Source organism: Rhinolophus sinicus, linkage group LG03 (genome assembly GCF_036562045.2).
Source record: "Rhinolophus sinicus isolate RSC01 linkage group LG03, ASM3656204v1, whole genome shotgun sequence".
In the NCBI taxonomy this organism is placed as follows: domain Eukaryota; kingdom Metazoa; phylum Chordata; class Mammalia; order Chiroptera; family Rhinolophidae; genus Rhinolophus; species Rhinolophus sinicus.
Window position 1 is genome coordinate 188362795 of NC_133753.1, and position 23607 is coordinate 188386401.

Genomic DNA, 23607 nt, shown 5'->3' on the forward strand with positions numbered 1-23607 from the left:
GGTTCCTCCAGTTTATCTACCTCAGACGAAAGAAGAGCTGGGAAAGAGAAGGAATGAGAGCTTTGTGGGTTTAATGCTTAATTCTATTCATTTTTCTTAAGTATGTATATTTGCCTTCGTTTTACATTGTGAAAGTGTTATTTTTGCCAGATTGACCTAATGTTTGCCAAATGTTTCCAAACAGCCCTGTCTAGAGAAATTCAATCGTGTTGTAGTTCTCTGACTTGCTGAGTGTGCTTACATTAAGTCTTTAGATGTAAAATGTTTCCCATATGTTCTGCAGAAAAGGTAACGTTCATACATGTTTATGTACAAGTGGCTGTGTATTCTGGGCCATCCATGCGCTGGCAGAACGTGCATGGATTCCTCTCTTCCCATCTCAGAAATCTCCTTGTCGGTGGCAGTGAGCTCCCGCCGTCTCATGGAATGCTCCACACCTGTGTTTTTATTATTAAGTATTTGACACTGTCTTGTAACTGTTTACATAGCACGGTCCTTCCTGGGTTTGTCGAGGACTTATTTTGTCTTTCTTGAGCCAAGGACACAGCCTGGTGCCTGGTAGTTGTGCAATAAGTGTTTGTAAAATAAATGCCATGCATATTAGAAATAACCTGTTCTAGTGGAGAATAAAATGTGAGGCTCGATTTAGAATTTTTGTCTTGGTGTTTGTCTCTTGTAGGTGAGTGTTTCAGCACTCATATCCTTACACACAAGTTCTCATTACACATTTAATAGTCGAGAAAATGCAAGTCAATTTGGAGGAAAACAAACAAACTATGGATTTAAAAGGCAGAGCCTTTTAAAAGATTTTTTTCCCCCCATTCCACGATGATGACATAAACCTGACAGCTAAATTGCCCCAGAAACCCTGTGAGTGCAATCTTGTCCTTTTTTCTCTGAAATGAAGATCTCTTCCCTCCACTTTGGGAGAAAACCATAGGATTTTTGTACATCCAACTTGCAGTTTAATTCAGTGAATTTTGCCTTTATGTACCTTCTTTTGGAGACTTGCATAATTGTATTATTATCCATAATGCAGCCACCATGATTTTCTTTTTTTTTTTTAATTCTACTTTATTGGGGAAGGGGAACAGGACTTTATTGGGGAACAGTGTGTACTTCCAGGCCCTTTTTCCAAGTCAATTTGTTGTCCTTTCAATCTTAGTTGTGGAAGGTGCCGTTCAGCTTCAAGTTGTCCTTTCAGTCTTAGTTGTGGAGGGCGCAGCTCAGCTCCAGGTCCAGTTGCTGCTGCTAGTTGCAAGGGGCACAGCCCACCATCCCTTGCGGGAGTCAAACCGGCAACCTTGTGGTTGAGAGCCCGCACTCCAACCAACTGAGCCATCCGGGAGCTCAGCGACAGCTCAGCTCAAGGTGCTGTGCCCAATCCTAGTTGCAGTGGGTGCTGCCCACCATCCCCTGCAGGACTGGAGGAGCTGAACTGGGTACCTTGTGGTTGAGCCCACTGGCCCATGTGGGAATCGAACCAGCAGCCTTAGGAGTCAGGAGCATGGAGCTCCAACCACCTGAGCCACTGGGCTGTCCCCACCATGATTTTCTTATCGCTGAAGCTGTTTGCAGTGGGTGCCAGTACCTGTCAGACTGTCCCATCAAGATAAGGCCACCGCCTGTCAGAAAAACACAGCTTTGCCACCTCTTATCCTGGTGCGGAATGATGCCTGTATATTTTTAAAAGACAAACAACGGTACAGGTGCTACATTCGTTCCGCCTTTCTGCAGGCTCTAGGGGAGGTCCATTTCGCTCTCATTCCTGGTGCTGGCACAGTTCAGTTATTTGCAGTTGTAGGACTGAGGTCCTCGTTTTCTTGCTGACTGTCAGCTGAGGCCTGTTCCCAGCTTCTAGACGCCCCCTTCCTTCACCTTCAATGCCAGCAGTGGTGAATCGATTCCCTCCGTGTTTCAAACCTCTCCTCCCTCATCTCTCTTTCCGACTGCAGCCAGGAAAGGTTCCCAGCTTTTAAGGGTTCATGTGGTTAGACTAGGCCCACTATCTCAGAGTTTAATCACATCTTCAGAATCCTTTGGCTGTGCAAAAGACTGTCACATCGTCACATGTTCTGGAAGTAAGGCGTGGACATCTGGGGAGTGAAGGGTGCGTTTTTCTGCCTGCTGTGGCTGCCCTCCTTTGAGTCATGTTATTGAGAAGGAACTGTGGGTCTGTCCCCCACTCTGGGTCTTGCATTTGTTGGCTTTCTGGTCCGAGTTGGCAGGGTACACAGGTCACTGGTGAGCAGACTCATCTCCAGGTGGAGAGGTCTGTTATTTTGTGCTAAAAAGGACCATTAACTTTTCTCTCTTTGGGGAATCCCCTTATTACCTGAGGACTTGACCAGACCCCAATAAAATATTTTTTTTCCAGCCTCTGAACTCCTACATTAAAGTTGGGGTACAGAGCGATGAAGGGATAAAGCACTCAATAGACAAAACTTTAGTCTGTGTTCTAAAGCAGAAGAGCATTCCAGATGAGCAAGGAGGGTTCTTTGTGCCCCCACCAGACAGCCTTCCTGATAGCAGGCTTCCTTACACCTCTATGAAGAATTCTTGGCTGTCTACCACAGCCTGGGCTGGAAGATTCCATTAATGAGCCTTCAAGACATACAGAAAACTTCCAGCTTGTGAAAATTTCAGGGAAATTACACAGTAGCACAAGCAGTGTTTTGATACACAGAATTGTGATTCATTTACGTCAAGACGACCTAATGAGAATTTTTTTCTTAAGACATACATGTAATTAAAAGTGTTCATTACTCACCAGACTTGAACTACTCAACTTTTAGATATTAGTGTCTATGAGGACTTAATAAAAATCTCTAATTCCTATTATTAAAACATTTCTGTTTTTATAAAACAATAAATGAAAACTAAACTCTGAGCACATGCTCTCAGGATGTATTCTGTAGCCATTTAACTCTTCAGGAGAGAACATTGACAGAAAGCCAACACTAATTCTCATTTATCAACCAGGAAACTAACTCTCTGAATGGTTTGCCCAAGATTTCTACAAATGTATACATTCTTTTAAAGACATGTAAGAATAAATCATTTTTGCTTTTCTCCTCCAAGGTAGAATAATCTAGAATATGTGTTCATTGATTCATATCGAGCAATTACTGTGGGCTACCTACTGCCTGAAGTTCTAGGAGAAACGACAGCCAAGCAGAGAGGACTCCTGTGTCCAAGGCATTTCCCTGTGGGGTTGAGAAGTAATCAGTTGTCAATCAGTCATTACAGATGACAGGTTGTACAAACCAGACTAGAAGGTGAAGGCTAGAGGAATGATAAGAGATTGGTTAACAGCCTTGCCAAGTGTGTTGAGAGACTTCAATTTAAAAAAAAAGTCATTTTCGAGCATCGCAGCTACCTCTGTAAGCAATTTGCAATTCAGGAGTCAAGAGAAACCATCACTTTAGGGCAAAAAAGGACTAGATACGTAGGGAAATATAATTCCTGTGACACAACATTAACAGCAAAATGATCTGTCAACTTTAGCACTGCATACTTACCCCAAAGAAACTCTGGAATTAACATCTTCCAAAGTAGCTTTTATCAAAATAAAGTGTTTTCTTTGTATAAGACACCCTCTTTTGTCATATGTCACATGCAATTTCAGAGTCATTTCCGGGCACCCTCAACTTGTGTCCCTTTTCTCCACTCACCTCTTCTTGGACTCTGTAGTAATCATTTAATCTTTGTGTTAGTTTTTTAATTTATGATTTGTGAAAGGTCAGATGTCATAACCCCCATTCCTGATAGGGCTATTTTAAAATGAAAAGTGACAGCTCTAGAAACTTTGTTAACTTTTGTGTCTTTCTCCCCATCTTACTCAGCTGATACCACCGAGTCTTTCTTGAGAAAGCTCCTGCCTGGCACTTGGCACCCTGTCCCTCTGGGCATAGAGGCTGTACAGACTTGGTGTCAGAAGGTCTGTGTCACTCCAGCTTTGCCGCTGGTCCTGTTGGGCTCTGCCTCCTGATGGGCGGCAGCTCTGCTCCTTCCGTAATCGCCTGTGGGGGCCCCTGCCTGATGCCCTAATGCTGAATTCTCTTTCTGGAACTCCAGGTTCTCCATGCCTAAGGCTCCACCTTGCCAGCTTTCCCATCCTCTGGGGACTCCCAGGTAGGAGCCCTGCTCAGCACGTCAGCTCCCCACCTGGGAGCCCAGCCCAAACTTCCACCTTGAACCTCCTGCCACGGAGGCTTGCCCCTGATTGTCTCACCCCTTGGAGACGGTCTGATAAGGGTCCCACCCTGCTCTGTCTCTTCCCCACCACTGGTGAGACCTGGTGAGGACAACTACCCACATCTGTAAGCTCCTAAAGACTCACGGAGTGGCAAGGCAGGTATGTGTCTGGTACAAAGAGACTGTTAGGTGGGTGAGAAAGCCAGAGCTGGCCGTGAGAAGCCCTATGGAGCAGCTGGCCGTAATGACACTACAAAAGAGGGATAAGAGTTGGTTAGAAGGCAAGGCTAGAGACCACACATGAAGATGGAAGAATGAGGGTGTATCTGGTGTGTGCCCTCCCTGAATTGGGGTGAGGTCCCTTTACTGACGGGCTCTGGTGTTTGTGGGGGAGCTGTGAGCAGTAAGATGTAAAGGCAGGCTGCACCCTTACAGCAATGGTTCTCACCCAGGTGATGCTGGCCCCAGGGGATATTTGGCGATATCCAGAGGCATTTTTGGTTGTCATAGCCAGGGCAGAGAATGCTAATGGTGTCTGGTCATGGAGGCCAGGAATGCTGCTAATTGTTCCACAATGCAAGTGACAGCCCCACAACAGAGAACCACCTGGCCCAAGGTGTCAGAAGTAGAAGTGGGAGGTTGAGAAACCCTGCCTCATAGCTAGTCAGTGACATTTGGGCTCGGTGGTGTGCAGACTCACCGTCTTTGTTAAAGGTTTTTGAAGAGAGAATTTCCTTGAGAAAAATTTTAGAAGATTTGATAGGAAAGTGATGTGAGGTCAGACGAGAGAGAGCAGAGTCTGAGGGAGAGTTGCAGTAATTCAAGGGTGAAAAGACGAGGGTTTTAGAGCAGCGTACAGATGGTACAGAGCGAGGAAAGAATGGATGGAGCCGTGGGGGAGGAGGGGAAGGAGGATGGCTTTAATGACTCCCAGCCTTTTCCAGCCCAGATGGCCCCGAGAACATGGCGCTGACAGCCTTGGCAGCACCTCCAGGAGAGGAGAGTGGGAAAGATGAGTTGGGTTTTTGATGCCTGACATACTGTATTCTCTGGAGCCCGGATCATTTCAGACTGTTAGGTACGCAGGCTCTAAACACGGTGTTGACAAGAGCAGATGAGGTTTCTGTTGCATGGAAGGTAAGCCCCGTGTCCAGAGTGGAGGGGTTGGCAAGCAAGGCCTGTCGTGTGGCAGTTCTGTTTTCTGCCGCCTGGAAGAGAAGCACATTCTCTCCGTGACAGGGTTGGTCGCGCTCTGGTTCGATGGCATGGAGGAGTCTTCTCTCCCAGCCTGGGAGGGAGGCTCAAAACCACATCAGGAAGAGAGCTGCAGGGAATGTCAGAGCTGGCCTGCAATTATGGTGTTGGAGATGGCTCCAGAGGAAGCCGTGCTCTGTTCCACCCAGCCCTTTGGTTAGTTTGTCGGGCTTGTTGAACAAACAGTGCAGGGATCAGAAGCAAACGAGCCCATTTTAAGAAGCGGAGCCGTGTCTAAAGATAAATGCTCACGTCAGCACAAAAGATGCTTCACAGCTCTGGTATTTATAGGTGTTTCAAAAATACCCTCCTTTGGTGAGGTGGCATTCCAGACCGAATCTGTAAATGTGTTTGATGTGATTCCTGAATTAACTTCGAGCCAAGCGTGTTGTTAGCATTTTTAAAATGCAGCCGCCAGTGAAAGACCTGTTGCTTGCAGGAGGCGAGTTCTGTCCTGGTTGCCTGTGGTGTTGGAGCGGACGTACCGTGCCATGGAGTTGACTGTTGAGGACGTGCAAATCAAAATCTGCATTTCATTTCCTTGAGCTGGGTTTTCCCAAAGTAGACTTTTTTTCGGTTTGTTTCCGTTCCTTGCCAAAGCTGGTGTCAAGTAACAGTGTGCCTCTCACGGATTCGGGGATGGCCTGAAGTTCGAAGGTTAGCAATCTTGGCTTGTGTCTCAACCCCGGGAACAGCTGAATTCAGTGTGGTTTGTGAAGGTTTTTTTTGTGTGTTTTTTTTCACATGAAATGAAGAACTGGTGTTGCCAAAAGATGATTGTAACCATCTGTCTGACTATATATGTGTTTTTAAACTTTACCAACCATTTGTGCTCCTGAGTGCCCACTTCCACATCAGCACATGCTGAGGGCAGTTTTGTTTCTGTGATTTTCTTTCTATTCTTTCTTGCCTCTCTTTTGGGTCAGATCCCTTTTGACAAGGAGGGAATTTTAGTCAGAAATTCACTCATTCAACAGAAATGTCACTTCTGAATTTCAGAGCTTGACTTCAGTAACAACTTGAGTTATCTGTTGTGATCTGGTTTCCAGCCAACTTCAGTGCTTAACGGGTTTTCTGAATTGTTGACAAAGGTTTTAATTGTGGTGGCAAAGGATTTTGTTACCGTGTTTCCCCCTAAATAAGACCTAGCCAGACAATCAGGTGCATCTTTTGGAGCAAAAATTAATATAAGACCCAGTCTTATTTTACTATAAGACCAGGTATAATGTAATATAATGTAATGTAATAATATAATATAACACCGGGTCTTATATAACTTTTTGCTCCAAAAGACGCGTTAGAGCTGATTGTCTGGCTAGGTCTTATTTCGGGGAAACACGGTATGTAGAAAGTAGTGGCCTAAAGCCTAGGACTCAGTTACGATGTGAGTTTATTTAGTGGGTTAGTGGTCACCTCATGGGACCCCAGCATATCTACATCGATTCAGCCCTGCCCCTGTGTCAGGGTGGGTGCTAGGCCCCAAGGATGCAAAATCACTCTTGTTCACAGTAATCATTTCTTGAAAGATTGGAGAGATGAAACAGGACCTCCCAGTTTACTGGCAAAGGCAGACCCAGCACAGCATTGACAGTAGCTCAGGGTGACAAGTGAATGTGATAAAAGTACTTATGAGGAACTCAGAATGAGCCTCAGAAGGAGAAGATGAGGAGAGGGTCAGAAGAATGACTCCCACCAGAGGCATGAGTCGTGCCGAGTTTTAAAGCATTCCTTGGGGAATTTGGTCAAGAGGAGGGTGGCTCCTTCCTGGCAGAAGAGCAGCATGTGCAAAGACATAACGTCCTGTGACGGGATGCGTTTGTCCAACTGCAGGACATTAGAGATGCTGAAATGAAGGTTGTGTGCAGCTGGCTGGCAAGGTGGTCAGGAGCAGGTGAGGAAGGGCTCTGCGTGCAAGTTAATGACCTTGAATATACTTGTAAAGGCTGTAGGGAACAACTCTAAGCATGAGTTCTGGGAAAACCCACTCTGGCTGCAGGGTGATGGATCAGTGCAGGAGGCATCCAGTCCAGGAGGAGAGGTGCCTGGCAAGCCAGATAGGAAATGATGGCATCCTGAATCAATCCTGGGAGTGTTTGTACTCCGAAGATACTGGAAGGTAGAATCTAAGTGTTCGATTGAGTTTGGGGGCAAGTAGGCTGCATTGCCATAGGATGATTCCTAGATTTCTGGATCAACTATTTGGGTAGACGGTGGTGCCTTTGTCATGATGGGATTGTGAGGAGAAACATGTTTTGGAGCGCTCACGCTTGTCCACATGGCGTTCAAGCTAAGGGGCATCCAAGTGAAGACACCCGGTGTACAGATCTGTGATTTTAAACTGAAGCTGCATTCACGGCAAAGATTCCGGAAGTGATTCCTTGCCACATTTTGCCAAGATGATGGTAAGAGAAGGAAAGACGAGAGTGGTGGGTGGGAAATGAACCTGGCTAACGGTTCCACTTCTTAACAAGTTCTTCCCTTTAGGAAAGTATGCCGTGGAACCAACTTGAATCAATTTCCCGAGTGCGTTTCACATTACTTGGTCGACATCCAGCTTTTCAGGACCACATGATGAAAAGCAGTTGTGGCTTTATTTTCATTAACAAAAACAATAACCCCCTCCGATTTTTGTAGCCCTTTCACCCACCGTGTTTCCCCGAAAATAAGACCGGGTCTTATACTAAGGTTTGCTCCAAAAGACGCATTAGGGCTTATGTTCGGGGGATGTCATCCTGAAAAATCATGCTAGGGCTTATTTTCCGGTTAGGTCTTATTTTCGGGGAAACAGTAGCAGTTGTGTGAGATAACAGAGGATGTTGTTGTTGATGATGAGAATTGTGGGCCCAGAGGGGTTAAGCAGTGTCCCAGGGACGGGCGCTCCAGGCTGAGGATTTCCAGGTTTGTGACTTGGCTGACCCTTGCTGTCCAGACCATTTGTTCCTGTTGGAATAGCGACTTCCCAACAGTAGCACAGATCCCGCCATATCTACAAGCCACTCAGCATCTGAGGCCACTGGGTCACTTTGTTTTCTTAGTTATACTTGAGTTTTCTTTTTTTTAATTTTTTTTTTTATGGAGAGTTAAGAGACTAGGTATTAGAAAACTTTGAATTGATAGATTTTTGGGTTGAAGAAATGCAGTGAGTTTCTCCCAACATTTTTAAGCAGGGGTGCAGCAGCTGTTCCAGATTATTAACATGGGCAAGGAAATGTATTATTTGGTGAGTTATGAGGAACTTTTCTGACTAGAAAAAAATTTTTTTTATGTGCTTCAAAATAGAATGTACTTGCTATTTCTGAAAAGCCGTTACAACCACCAGGCTATTTATTCTTGTGGAATTTGGAATCCCATATGAAGAAACCAGTAAGTACCTGGTCCCACCTCGTGTTTGAGAGTGGCGTGTGTCCAGAATCTTAACTGCGTGGCGTTATCGTGACCGTTTTTAGAGCGGTAATAATACCTTTTTATAGAGTGATAAATGGTCCAGGCATGCAACAAATGTCTCATAGCTCTTAGGATTTCTTACTATATTTTATTTTGGCTTCACTTGGTGCTTAATTTACAAGTGGGGCCTTCTCCTGCCCCCTCCATTCCCTAGTCACCATTTTTTAATTTACGTTACCTGTTGAACTTGCCTTATTATTCAATGCATCTGTTATTCGTTTAGTGACAAAATCATTCGTGCAAACTGGTGTGTTGAAGGTAGTGGGGGAGGAAAAAAGATGTCTTTGGCAGTAATTATTTTTTGCTGGACCGCTAACATTTCACACTGTGTCTTTCTTTGAATAAACCATTAGGAACTATTGTTGCCGTGTTATTTTACATTTCTGTTTTCGGGAGGTTCAAAGTGCTATTTGGTGTGTGCGTGGGCACAAGCAATAAAAACTCTATGACTACATGAAGACCCTTCAGAGTGCTGAAGGCCCCCCTCTTCTGTAACTGTTATGAGAGTAATTCATTAGGTCTTGGGGTGTCCTATCACCTTTTTACGAGCCACTCAAAGTCTCTTCTCAGATATCCCTGTGGTTGATCCTATAGTTCATGGGGGCTGTTGAGTTTTGAGCTGGAGAGTTAGTTCCGTTTTCTGAAGGTCATCTGTCAAGTGTGGAGCTTGGGATGAACGTGCAGGACTCTGGGATGTCTGTGAGGAAGGAAATGGAAATCTTCAGCAAGTGAGGCCAAGGCAGCAGAGATGGAGGGAAAGAGGATAGATTCTAGGTTCGTGGAAAGCAGCGCTTACAGGACATGGAGACACTGGCCGCTGATGACAAGGCTGGACGGAGTCTGGCATGATTCCCGTTTTGTACATGGTGAGTGGTGAAGGGGTCGCGGCAGACCCGCAGTGTGACGCATGGGCACTACGACCCAAGGGGCCGCACTTACCAGCCTTCACCCGTTTCCTCATCTGTTAGAGGATGCAGAGCCGGGGGCTCTGCCCTGCCCACATCTCAAGGTTATATTGGAGCCAATGAAGGCCTGTGACAGTGTGACTCCAGAGGCAGTATTGTCCTCTGTGCCCCATAATTCTGAAACACCAGGTAAAGTTGTTGTGGAAACATGTAGTCTTAATTGTCATTTCAAATCGGTGACAAGCCTTTTAAAGAAATGACTCAGGTCATTAGTGAGAAGGTGAAATTGTAAAACTTGTGCCTTCATGTTTTAAGAGCCTAATGTACCCAAGTGCTAAAGGGGCGTGTCCTCACGATACAGAGACACTTTACGTGAGGCAAGGTTTCCGATCATCTTAAAAAGTAACAATAAAAAATTGGGTTGTTTCTCTGTACCAGCCAGGCACATGTTTTACACATTGTTTCCTTCTTCTTTTTTTAAATAAGGGATTTCAGATTACTGTGTTTTGGCCCAAATTCAGTCTGGTCGTTTGCTATCCCTGTTGGTTCATGGGAGTCCATTTACTGAATTTCCTGTCAACCACAACATATGTACTTATTATTTGAACTCTAACGAAGTTATTTCATCCCTGAAAATCTAAATGCCTTCTCTCCTTTCCTAAATGGTCTATAATTTGTCACCAGAGCATTTTTGTTTCTCAATTTGGGTTACAATATGAAGGTGTGTATTCTAAACATCTGATGGAAGTGAAGGACCATGCTGCTCGCTCCTTGTTACTTCGGGATGTGTGCACGTGTGTATCTGGCTTCTTTAAGGTGGTGTGATGTTTTCAAGGTTCGTCTACGCTGTAGCATGTATCAGGACTTCATTTTGTGGTTGTTTTGCGGAGGAATGTTCCATTGTATCTATAGGCCCCATCTCGTTTACCCGTCTATCTGATGATCGACGTTTGGGCTCTTCCCACCTTGAGGCTCTCATGAATAATAACGCTGCTCTATCTTTGTTGGAGTACCTGTTTTTAATTCTTTGGGGCATATACCTAAGTGGAATCGTTGGGTCATATGGTAATGCGTCTTTTATGTTTTTAACCTTTTTTGGTTCAGTATATTTCCAGAACTCATTACAGACCCCCTTCCATTTGAAAACAGTTACATGGAACATACGATACTTTGCCTGATGTGCCTGGCAGTCACTGTGAATATAAATGACGACAAATTGCTGTAATAGGGTACAGATGCTCTCAGGATGTTTGGACTCTCTGTCTCGTGGTCCTGCTTTGCTTTTTCTCTGCTGCATTGCCAAGCCTTGCCAGTGAATGGAACAGGAGGCTCTGGAATGAGGTTGTCTGGGTTCACATCTCAACTCTGCCACTTCCTGGCTTTGTGACCGTACACAGAGTTGTCTCTCTGTGCCTCAGTTTCCCCATCTGAAAAGCATGGCTAGGAATACTTGGAACCTCCCAGGGTTATTGTGAGTGTTAAAGAGGCCAGGCCCTCTGTATTAGGCCGCTTGCGCGGCCATAGCAGAATATCACTGACTGGGTGGCTTAAAGGACAGGAATTAAGTTTTTCACAGTTCTGAAGGCTAGAAGTCCAAGATCAAGATACCCGGTAGGGTTGCTTCCTCCTGAGGCATCTCTCCTTGGCTTGCCAGTGGCCACTTGCTTGCTGTGTCCTCACATGGTCTTATCTGTGCGCACAATCTGTGGTGTCTCTCTGTGTGTCCACATTTCTTCTTACGAGAACACTAGTCAGATTGGATTAGGACCCATCCTAATGGTTAATTTAAATACCTTTGAAGGCCCTACCTCCAATCCAGAATAATCCTATTCTAAGGGACTGGGGATTTAGGGCTTCAACATGGGAATTGGGGGTGGTGGGAGCACGGTTTAGCCCACAGCGCTCCTGAAGCCCTTGCACAGCACATGCACCTAAAAGCTGGCCGGTGGGTGGTGGTGGTTACCGGACTCTACTTCTGCCCCATGAATTGGCCTCGTCAGCTGTGTCTGAGCCTGGGAACCTGATAACCAAACGTGGCTAGCATTTCTCACAGAAGTACGAGTGAAGACTTATGTCCCTATGGAGGGGACATAGGGCATTCCACGTTCATTACTCAGTAGCCACTGTTTCGCTGCTCTGAAGATTTTGCTTAATTTCTGGCCTGGCTTCTGTTCCAGAAAGGTAAGCGTGTCAGTCAGCCAAGTTCCAGATGAGCAATGGGGCACTTCAGGAGGCATTTGAGATGACTGAATACCTAGTACTTTCAAAATGGTTAAATATGCATAACATAAACTTTACCATTTTGACTATTTTGAAGTGTTACAATTCAGGCATTAAATACATTCACAATGGTATGCAACTATAACATGCCTCCAGAATGTTCTCACCAATCCAAACAGAAACCGTGTACCTGTTCAACAGTAACTCTCCTTCCTCCCTCCCCTTAGCCCCTCTGCTCTGCTTCTCTTGTTGTTTCTTGAATCCTGCCAGTTCATAATAAACACCTGCCAAGGACGCGGTGACAGGGATTTGGGCCTGGCCTGCTTCAGCATCTTCTGTACCTTTCACTGTAAGCTGTCTTTGAAATGGCTTCCTTCACTTGTACGGAATGACAAGATCCTGTACCAAAAAGATACGGGAACAGTGTGTGCCATGGGACACAAAAGTCATCTTCCCCCTTAGCTTACACTCAGGTGGATTCTATTTAAAGCCTGGGCGTCAGTGAGATCCAGACTCTCTCTGTCCCTGTCCCAGCGTGGGTGGAGGTGCAAAGCTCTTGCCCACGGACACCCCCACCCCCCCAGTGCTGTGTGTGACCCGCTGCCCCTGTGCTTGCAGACCTACATCGGCTCCATCATCGCCTCTGTGAACCCCTACAAGACCATCAGCGGCCTGTATGAGCGCACCACCATGGAGCGCTACAGCAAGTGTCACCTGGGGGAGCTCCCCCCCCACATCTTCGCCATCGCCAACGAGTGCTACCGCTGCCTATGGAAGCGCCACGACAACCAGTGCATCCTCATCAGGTAACCGGCACCCACAAGGCTGGCGGAGGGCTGCCCTGGGGACACTGCAGAGCCAGCGTCCGAGTCTACCTGCTGGTGCTGTCTCCACGAGCAGTGCCTTCCCAGCCAGCCAAACACCTGCATCTAGATTATTCTAGATGGAATCGCCTGCATTGAAGAATTTTTTTTTTTTTTTAAGATTTTATTGGGGAAGGGGAACAGGACTTTATTGGGGAACAGTGTGTACTTCCAGGCCTTTTCTTCCAAGTCAAGTTGTTGTCCTTTCAATCTTAGTTGTGGAGGGTGCCGTTCAGCTTCAAGTTGTCCTTTCAGTCTTAGCTGTGGAGGGCGCAGCTCAGTTCCAGGTCCAGTTGCTGCTGCTAGTTGCAGGGGGCACAGCCCACCATCCCTTGCGGGAGTCAAACCGGCAACCTTGTGGTTGAGAGGATGTGCTCCAACCAACTGAGCCATCTGGGAGCTCAGTGGCAGCTCAGCTCAAGGTGCCGTGTTCAATCTTAGTTGCAGGGGGCACCGCCCACCATCCCCTGCGGGACTCAAGGAATCCAACTGGCAACCTTGTGGTTGAGAGCCCACTGTCCCATGTGGGAATCGAACCAGCAGCCTTCGGAGTTAGGAGCATGGAGCTCTAACCGCCTGAGCCACCGGGCCGGCCCCTGAAGAATTTTTAATGCTTTTAATTGGATGCTCCTAAAGCATACATTTGAATTGGCTATAGAAAAGGGACTGCTAGGCATACGCGTGTGTTAAGGGAATGGTAAAAGGGAATGCTCATTTTATTTTTTTGGTGACAGAGAAGGGTCTTAGCATACATATTTCAGCTCAGTCTTCTTTATTAAAATAAATGACCAGAAGCCCCACGATCAAACATGTATTACTAGGAACGGTCTAAAAAGGAAATAGAATCTAGTTTTCTTTAAAAATAGTTCTTAATTTTTATTAAGTAATTCAAATTGGCCTCATCCCCTATATTCTAGTGACGTCTTACTGGATCTACTTACTTATTAATTATTTATATTGGAATCCCAGTCTCCTGACGCTCAGAACACCCCTGGATGGTCTCCAAGGCAGGCGTGCGCTGAAGGTCACTCTCAGTGAGGTTGCCATGGAGTCGCCAGGCACTCCATTCAGTGGTCCTGCAGGCACTCACTCACGGAGGTGGCTGTCACTGAGAACCAACATCGCACTCGACAGAACTGCCGGAGTGAAAGGAGATTTTGACGTCTGTTTTAGTTGACTTTCTAGTCCCAACTTGTGGCAAGATAATGATATTATTTCAAGAGGCAAGGGGTGTTTGGATTTGGGGAGGGTGACAACTGAGACTCCACCACCCCCTCCAGGTTTCCGATTCAATGGAAGTCAGGCCCAGGAGACAGATGGACAGCCATATGGCAGCTTTAGACCTCCAGCCAATCAGGTTTGCTGACATTGCAGCCCCCAAATTAGACCCACCTGGTCATAGGTACAGGCAGGTAACTGGTGGCCACATCACTGTGGGAAACCGCTTCCTAGATGAGCACCCCAGCCCTTCCCCCTGTGTCACCTGTCAGATAAGCCACTCCTGTGGGAGTGTGGGGGTGGGCAGGCATGCCAGAGGACACCCCTCATTGAAACCCCAGGGAAGGAAAATGGAGGCACCCCCAGCCGAGGATATTTGGGAGATGCTCACACTGCCTGGTGTGGTAGCTGATTGGAGATGGTTAAGAAATAACGGCTAACCTGGTTTTGAAGGGTTGACTGTGTCATGGACTCCGTGCCAAGAACTTTTCAGGCATCAGCTCATGGAAACCTTCCAACAGCCCTTTGCTCTGTGTGATACCTACAGGTGCCGTACACAGAAACCTGCTGTCAGGGACTGTGTTCTGACCCGCTGTCTTAACCCATAACTCTCGTGGTCCTTGCTTTGTATTATAGCAAATCAGAATTACATGAATAAGACAGAGCAGTGCCTTTCTCATTCCTGTTTCCTTCTTCCCCACCCCTACCTCTCAGCCTACCCCTGTCTGCCTCTCTCTTTAAAGGGAGGGAAGCATCTGGGCTGGTATGGTCTCTTCTCTCTGTCACCTTAACGGTGCTAATGAGCTGGGCAGTGGAAACCGCTTGAGGGACTGTCAATTTATTCAATTAAGTAAATGTGAATGATTATAACTCGCAGTTCATCAAAATGAAGCTTAATATGTAAACAGAGCCTTGAGAGTCACATTCCCGATAAAGTAACTTGCCTTGTGACTAGAAGCACTATTTGTGGGTTCATTCAGATGATGTCACTGAAATTCAAACGTTAGAACTTCGATCACTATTTCAGCATGCAGAATCTAATTTAATAAGATGAACAGAAAGAGAACTTAATCTATTTTAAGAAGATCAAATTGTTTTCTACACTGAGGTGCCTAAATATTTGCCATTGACAATTGTGCGTATTATTGTGCTTTGAGTGGAAAGAATGAGAGCGTGGTTAGTGTACCAGTCGCTAGACAGGGCAGCTTAGGAAGAAAGTAGAAAAATCAAATGAGGTCATGTATGTGTGTGCATGTACATGTGCGTGTGTGTAATAAAACAGAAAGGGGTTGGCATTTTCACGCCAAAGACTGTGGTCTTTAAAAGTCAGGTGGAGCGGGTGGGGAAGGGAGGGGGCGTGGATCCCAAGCAGAAAGCCCCCATTGTGTAATGCTGCCGTGAAAAGAGTAACTGTATTTATCTAAATTAACTCAGGAAACAGAGTATTTAAGAATAGATGTCTCATTAAAATGTGTTTTGGTTTTTAATAGCTCTTTCCAGCAGTTTTTTTAGTGGGGGTGGGGGCTGTGGGAATTAAGAGAAAATTGATTATAAAAATTGCAGGGTCCTGGAGCCCTATTTAGATTTCCTCAGGTATGATCTGCCCCCTGGTGGCTACAACATGTTTTACTGCTTTGAAAACCTCTCATGCTGATGCATTTTAAATCAGGAAACAAGCCTGTTTGGAACGAGACAGGACTTCCTAGATCAGTTTTTCTCTCACTTTATGAGCTCACATCTCTTGGCCAAGGTCCCCGGCTAGTTGGTGGCAATGCCACGTCTCCAGGCTTCTAGTCCAACCCTCTTTCGTTGGTCTCACTTTCAAGTTGTTATCTCTCTGAAGCTCTAGTTTTATTTTAACTTTCTGTGCACGTTTAAATGAATGCTTATGCTATTATAGTTTCTAAAATATAAATATGTAAGTTTAAAACTTCCTGGAATATTTTTTTCTTCTAACTGACCTGGTCAGCCTTTGATCTTGGGTGAGCTAGTGCATTTCGCATTGACTTCAGTTTTTCATACATTGTATTGGACAGACAGTGGTTAGCTGATGATGGCCTTTTAGTACATATGATCTTTTAAACTATATAGGGCAGGTGAGGCCTCTGGCTAATTCGCCTTTGCCCAGGACAGTGTCTGGTGGAAGACCAGTCTTCAATCAGAGGACGGATAGAGGAGCAACTGTTGGTTTAGGATCTCTGCTTGCTTTGCACGTTTTGGTTTTCCAAAACGGGAGCTATTTCTATTTATGGTAATATATTGAGAAATGATTGGATTGGAATAGTGAGCAGAACTCGCGTCCTGGATCAGAAAGCTACCAACCAGAATAAGGCGAGGGGCACGTCTTATGCTCATGTGATAAGGCAGGTGACCGTGCTAAGCTTTGGGGATTAAAACCATTAAAAAGAATAAGACCCAATCACTGCCCTTCAGGAACTTCTGCTCTGATGGGAAGAAACTGATATAAATAAGTGATTTCGCTACAGCTTGCCGCATGGTACCGTGGAAATACGTGTGTGTGGCTGCTCAGAGGAGGTGGTGGTGGCTGACCAAGAAAGAACCAAGACAGTATTTCATAGAGAGCGTGACGTGTGACTGTGAGTTCAACAATACGTAGGAATGCCGCTGGCACGGGGCGGGGGGACGGCACAGAGAAACAGAGATGTTTGGAAAACCAACGGTAAGTACGAAACGGAAGGTATGCTTCCAAGGCAATGGGGTTTGCTAAGGGACATGAAGGAGCTGGAGAAAGACCACGGACGGGAACTGACATTTATTGAGAAAGACTGATTGGTGTGTGATCCTCGGAGAAGCCCAAGGCGCATTTTCTATGGGGAAGCTGAGGCTCAGAGCTGTTGAGTGACTTGCCAAAGAGACTTTAGCTCTGAACAACAGACAGGAATGGAACTTGAGTCTCCCTGGGTTCACTTCAGGACAGAATCCGAATGCCTGGTACAGGGTTGCACCTTAAGGGCTTTGTCCTGCCTGCGAAGAAGACCTTTGGACTCAGTCCTGCATGCAGTAGAGAAGTCTTCTGCAGGCAGCAGAGGGACTGATGTGTGCTTTGAGAAAATCATGTGACTCAGGGGGATTTGATTCACGGTATGGCGGTGTCTGTCAGGTGTCAGCAAGGGTATTCTGTAAAGGGCCAGGGGGTACATTCGGCAGGCTTTGTGGGTGAGACCGTCTCTGTAACAACCACTCAACTCAGCCCTTGGCGTGCGGAGGCGCTCATGATGCGCAAACGAGCTGCTGGGCTGAGTTCCAATAAAACTTTATTTACAAACACAGGCAGCAGGGAAGATGAGGGGGCCATAGTTTGCTGACACCTGCCCTGGACTGAGAGGCTGGCCTGGGGGTGGATGAAGGGCGCTGTTCACATTAGAGGCCCTCCTTCCTTTGTGTCCTCTTCCCCACTGTCCTGGGGACGTTGCTCTATCTTTGAGTTTCCCTGCCCCTGATTCTTAGACCTCTTCCTTTCTCCTGGATCATTGGCGTTCTCATTCAAAAATTTTCAGTATGTCCCATCTTTAAAAAAAAAAGAGAAAAGCAGCTTTGGTTCCACACACACCCTTACTTACCCCACACGATCCCCTCCTCCCCCCGTCTCCAGGATGCTCCATCACTCTGGATTTCTTCCTCGTCCTCTGGGCACCTCCTCCTCTCCTAACCAACCTGCCTTTCCTTCTCGGGTCTTCATCACCTCCCAGACTTAAGCGCTTCCCCACCATTTCTCCTCTGAGTTCCACACGTCCATTCACGTTCCCCTCAGGTGTCCTCACAGAGATGTCTCCTGGGCATTTCAGGGGTGGCATGTCCTAAATTCATTCTCATATTCTCCCAGAAGTGGGCCCCTCCTCACGCTCCTCATTCTCAGCAAGTGGACTCGCCCTCTTCTGCAGTCCCAAGCCTGCCTGAGATCAACGTGTCATTCTTGGATCTAGAAAGCATCTCCCCGAAATTAAGGGAAAAGTACATGAAGTAAAGTGTACTGATCTGACCTATGCAGCTTGTTGAGTCTTGACAAATGTGTACACCTGTGGACCAACACCCAGCTCATCGTGCTCACAAGCTGCCCAGCCCTCTGGAGTCATTCCCCACGGTCCCTGTCACGTGTCAGCCGCCCTCCTGACCGGGCCATTAGCTGTCCCTTCCTTTCTCCGTCCACAGGCTGTCCTGAGGCTTCTCACCTCTCACCTCTGCTGCCCTCTCTCTCATTACTCTTCTTCCCTCACAGCTCGTCTCCCCACTTTCTCGCTCGCCTCCCTCTGTCCTTTCTCCACGCTCCATACTCCACCCAGAGCGGTTCCTTAAAGCCTTGAACCTGATCATGCCACCTTCCTGCTTAAAAATGGTCTTAGGACTTTCATTCTATCTACAAAAAAATTCTCAAAACTTTTAATATGGCCTACGGAACCCCACATCAGTGCTTTGGGTTCGTTTTCTTTCCTTCGTTTTCACTATGGTCTTTATAAAGCTTTTTTAACAGTATACGCTCATTTCAGTTCATCTGGCTGAACATGTTTTCTCCGAAGCCCTTGTTTGTGTTTGCAATCGTGTTGGCGCCAAAGGTTAGGGCTGTAATTGCCCTCGGCTAATGAGAAAAATGTAGGACTGTATCTGTAAGTGATGTGTTTGCTCTAAGTGACGGTGAAATAACATCGTAATTGCTGCACGAGTTACTGTTTTACAGGGACTGGAGTAAGGCAGGAGGTGGAATAAATGAGTCACCACACTGCCCATGGTAGAGTAGGAGGGCCAGGCTCACGGGAGAAGCAGGAAGGCTGTCGCAGTGCAAAGAGCTCTTCAGTTTGAGTAAAACGCCATCAGTCAGAGACCTACATGAGTCTTGGTAACTTGGCTTTTATTGGTGGTGTATTTTCTTTGTCTTTAATTCTTAAATTTATTTTGGCTTTATAGTTCTATAATTATGATAAAAGAAGTATATACCTAGTGTTATATATATAAATATGTATATAAAATGTTATTATATATGCTACATATTATGTAGCATATATTATTTAATCCACCAAGCAGTTAATTCTGACACTATCTACCTGGAGAGCACATCAAATCCCACAGGTTAAGGGCTCAGCCCTACAAGCCTTCCCCCCACCACCACGCCCCACTTCAGATGCCAATCGCAAGCATATCCACGTTGTCACCTGTGCTTGTAATTGACCAGCCATAGATTGGCGGTTCCAAGCACCCTCTCCTTGGGTGCCATTAATTTGCTAGAGCAGCTCCCAGAACTCAAAGAAACAGTTTACTTTCCTGATTGCCAGAGAGCAGAGGCATAGAGGAGATATGGGGGAGGGGCTCGAGCTTCCACGCCCTCTCCAGGCGGCTGCTCCCAGCACCTCCTGTGGTCACCAACCTGGAAGCTCTCCGAACCCCATCCTTTTGGGATTTTATGGAGACTTTATTACATAGGCACCACTGATTAAATTCTTGGCCATTGGAGACTGAACTCAATCTCTAACCCTTCTCCGCTCCCCAGAGGGAGTGGGAGAAACTGGAAGTTCCAACTCACTAATCAGCGGTTGGTTCCTCTTGCAACCAACCCCCCAATCCTGGGGGGGGGGGGCGGTAGGCGAGGAACTTTCCAAAAGTCACCTCATTAATAGAAGAGACCTTTATTGCTGTCGTCACTAAGGAAATCTGAAGGGTTTTAGGAGCTCTGCCAAGACGAAGACCAAGAATATATTTCTTCTTCTTATATAAACCACAATATCACTCGTGTATAACATGCAGCATATAATGTATTATAGATGTCATATATGTCATTATAATGATGGTTAATTTGAAAGTGTTGGGGGGGGCACATTGTGATTCATGATCTTCCCCACCCCCCCACTTCCCTATTTAAAGGACCAGTTCCATTCTTCACTGGAAAACAGTGGCCCCCCCATTCCCATGGGACCCCATTCCTGGGCTGTGTCTGTACAGGCTGCTTTTCCTTCTTCCAAGGCAGCCAGGAGTTTTCCTCTTGCAGCGTCTCCCTCCCCTCCCCTCCAGTTTTCACCCAGTTAACTCCCATGCATGTCTTTATATTTCAGTCTAAATGTCTGAATGTTTTCCCGGAGCAATCTCTACTTGAACCCTTACCACTATCTAAAGTATCTCCTGAGATCTATATTTGACAGCATTAACCATCATGTGTGACTCTGTGTGATGCCTCTTTCTGCTGTGAGGTCACAGACAAATGCCATCCGTGGCCACTTTGCTCACGACTTAGTGTAGCCGGATGCATAGTAGGCACACGATTATTTAGGGAGGGAAGGAATCCCGGCAGAGATGCTCTTTGTCTATGGCTTCAAAGGTCACATTGCTTTGACCCTCAATAAATTGTCTTTGTGGGGAATATTAAAGTCACAGGCGGATGGGGGAGGAAGACAGTGTTAGGTAAAAGCCTATGACCTGGATATCAATGTCTGGGGACATCGGCATAGTTCTGCATTTTAACAACTTGTGAGTTATTTGCTTTTACTCTTTGCCTTGTTCATGTAACATTTCCATGGCCCCAGATACAGTAGCTGCCACTTCTTATCTCCTGGTGCAGTCCTGTCCGAATTACGTGAAACTGCCTTCAAGAGTGGTAGTTCCCAAAGCTGGCTTCAGGGTAGAATCATCTGGAAAATTTTAAAAAATACTGATGACTGAGTTCTCCCCTTGTAGGACTCAGATCAGGGACCTGTTAGGTGGCTTTGCCGTGCAGCCGAGGCTGAGAACTACTGTTCTCAGAGCGCTGCAAATCTGAGTATTATTTTTGTTTCAAGTTTTACTAATATATCAAAAAAGACATACTTAAAGGACGTGCTTGAAGACGGGCTGCTCCAATGAGAAAAACTGTGTCTGAAGGGTCATACAGATCGAGGGCCATGACGGATTAATGACAATGAGTCCTGCGTTTTCCTCTCCTCGACCCAGTCTTTGCTGTTCAGTTTGACCGGTGTCTTCTCCGAGACTATATTTTTGTCGTGTTGTGCTGGCTCATTGCTATAAAACAGCCCCCACATCTCAGGGTGTAACACAGGCATGTGTATTTCTTGCTCATTTCTCAGCACCCCCTGGGAAGCTGAGAGACTTGACTCCACAGGTTACTTGTTTTGGAGATGAGTCATCCATAAGGTACCCAGATGGCAAGCATGGCAGATAGAGCCCACAGGACCAAGAAGGGGCATTTTAGCCACCAGATGTGGACATGGCACGTGTCTGGCTCAGTTGTTCAACTGCTCTCTTGTTCAGTTGGCCACATGCAGTCCCTGTACTGTGGCTGTCCCACTATAAAGGAGGGTGAAATGTCGTCTGCTTCTGTGTGCCTGAGGGTAAAGAGGTGGGATGATGTTATTTCTGCCTCACATGTTTTAACCACAGAACTTATCCCTTTAAGTGCTGTTTGCTTTAACATAATTCAATCAACAACTGCTAGGTAGATGTATATAATTTTTAAATATCAACAATTACTTACATCTCTTCTTGCAATTTTATCTTAGTTTCTATGTTCCTCATGCAATGCATCCTTACTGAATACCTCCTGTGTGCCAGCCACTGGGCTAGGCAGGTGCCCGTTAGGCAGAGATGAATGCTAACTCTCTGCTGGGAAGATTCTGGTTACTGATAACAGAAAACCCAGCCAAAGTTGGCCTAACTTGCATAGGCCTTTATTATCTCAGACAACATGAGACAGGGCAATTTCAGGGCTATGGATTCAGACACTCCCGCTGGATGCTTCTCTGATTTTCTTGGCTCTCACTTTCTGATCTCAAGATAGGTGTGGATTCCCAGGTATTTGTTGTCTGCAGGAAGGGGGTGCGTTTCTGCCTGTTTTCTTGTGTGCGTGCAAACCTCCCCAGGACTCCTCAGCACACTTGACTTTAAGTCTCTGGATGAAAGCCTGACACCGGCCCACAGCCAACCCTATCACTTGCAAAAGGAATGGAATTACTGCCCTTGGCCCACACCGATGGAGATTCCCCCTGGGCCTGGGTACCCCGCAGGGCGCGGAAGGTGTCACTTCTTGTCCTTTATTACATGTGCTTAAAAAGAGGGATTTTAAAGCACCAAGGTTGCTGGTTCAATCCCCGCATGGGCCACTGTGAGCTGCGCCCTCCTTAAAAAAAAGGAGGGGGATTTTGCTGATAACATGGTGAATGATTAAATACACCATGTTTTCAGAAAAATTCCTCTTTCATAGTAACTTTCCAGATCTTGGCACTCAATGAGGTCTTCTTTACAACCTGTGTGGAGCTCACCTGTTTCTCTCACACATTTAGCGATGATTAACTTGCTGCCTTGTGATATTGTTGGTATTGCTGTGCGGTTCCTATGTCCTTGGTTTACTTTTCTTCTAAGTTCCCTGCCTTTTTTACTACCTCTATTCTCCCCTAGTACCACGCACGCCGCCTCACACAATACTGGTTTTTCTCCTTCCAAATCTCTCCCATCTTCATGCCTTGCTCTCCATCACCAGCCCATTTGTACTTGTCCAGGACCTACCATCACGCGCCTGGATTGGAACAACAGCTGTCTCCAGAGGGACCCCTCACTCCTGGAGCATGACCTCCAGAGCTGTGTTCTTTCCAGGCGACCTTGATGAGCTGTCTTTGCCTCTGAACCATGAAACGCGGTCTGTTAGCCCTTTCTTCTCTACCGCCTCTACTCTCAGTCCCACTGGCCTAACCAGAATCCTCCTCCCTTACTCAACTTCCCAAGCAACTCTGGCTTCTGCGCTGTCACTCACACTGTCATCTTACCCCCAGTCCTTCCCCAGCCTTCCTTTTTACCTGGCTAGTGTTTGCCAGTCCTGTAAGTCCCAGCTGTGCCTTCTTTCCTTCTCGCGTTGCCCACCCCCCTGTGTTGCTTTGTTGGCTTTTCCTTAGACGTCGCCCCCAAAGCCACCAAAGCGGGGTCTCTGCAGGATTGTGGATTCAGACAGACCTGGTGTTACATTCTGACTCAGAAGCTGAGCCGCTGCCTCCTCCTCACGGGACTGTCATGCGAAAAAAACGACTCAGTGATAGCTGAGTGCCCGCAAGTTCTTCCCTCGTCCCTCAGTATTTATAAACGATTGAATTTATGTGCACATGTACCAGCTTTTCGTTTCCCACGTCCTGCCGACATGTTTCTTCATGTAACACATTTTGCCTGCGTGCCTGCCTCCAGCCCGGTGCAGTTCGGGTACCTGGGATACTCCTCGTGAGCAAAACGAAGGTCCCAGCTCTTGTAGACCTTCATCTCACAAAGACACCATCCACCTGATGACCTTAGCTTCATAAAGGTAGTTCTGTGTACCAAGAAGGGGCATTCGTGACACCAGAAAGACAGTGGCCAGCGAACAAAGGATTTCTGCTTCCCTCAAACACAGCTCGTGAAACAGGCATTTTGAGCTCCCTTTTCCTCACCTTTCAACAGTTGTGTAGCGGATGCATTGCAGTGACCTTGGCCAAGCTGGGTTTCGTTTTGTTTTTTTTCATTATACTTAGAAGCACAAACGTCTGCATTTT

At 46.4% G+C, this 23607-nt stretch overlaps 1 protein-coding gene across 2 annotated transcripts in view; it reads left to right on the forward strand.

Moving 5' to 3' along the window:
* Positions 1–23607, forward strand: part of MYO10 (myosin X) — a 201627-nt gene that overhangs the window by 89690 nt on the left and 88330 nt on the right. For both annotated transcript variants that reach the window (XM_074329057.1, XM_019753532.2), the window contains exon 4: positions 12639–12826. Coding sequence is in view for 1 of the 2 variants with exons in the window: in XM_019753532.2 (XP_019609091.2) it covers positions 12639–12826 (188 nt within the window). In the remaining variant the exon portion in view is untranslated. The remainder of the gene's footprint in view (positions 1–12638; positions 12827–23607) is intronic.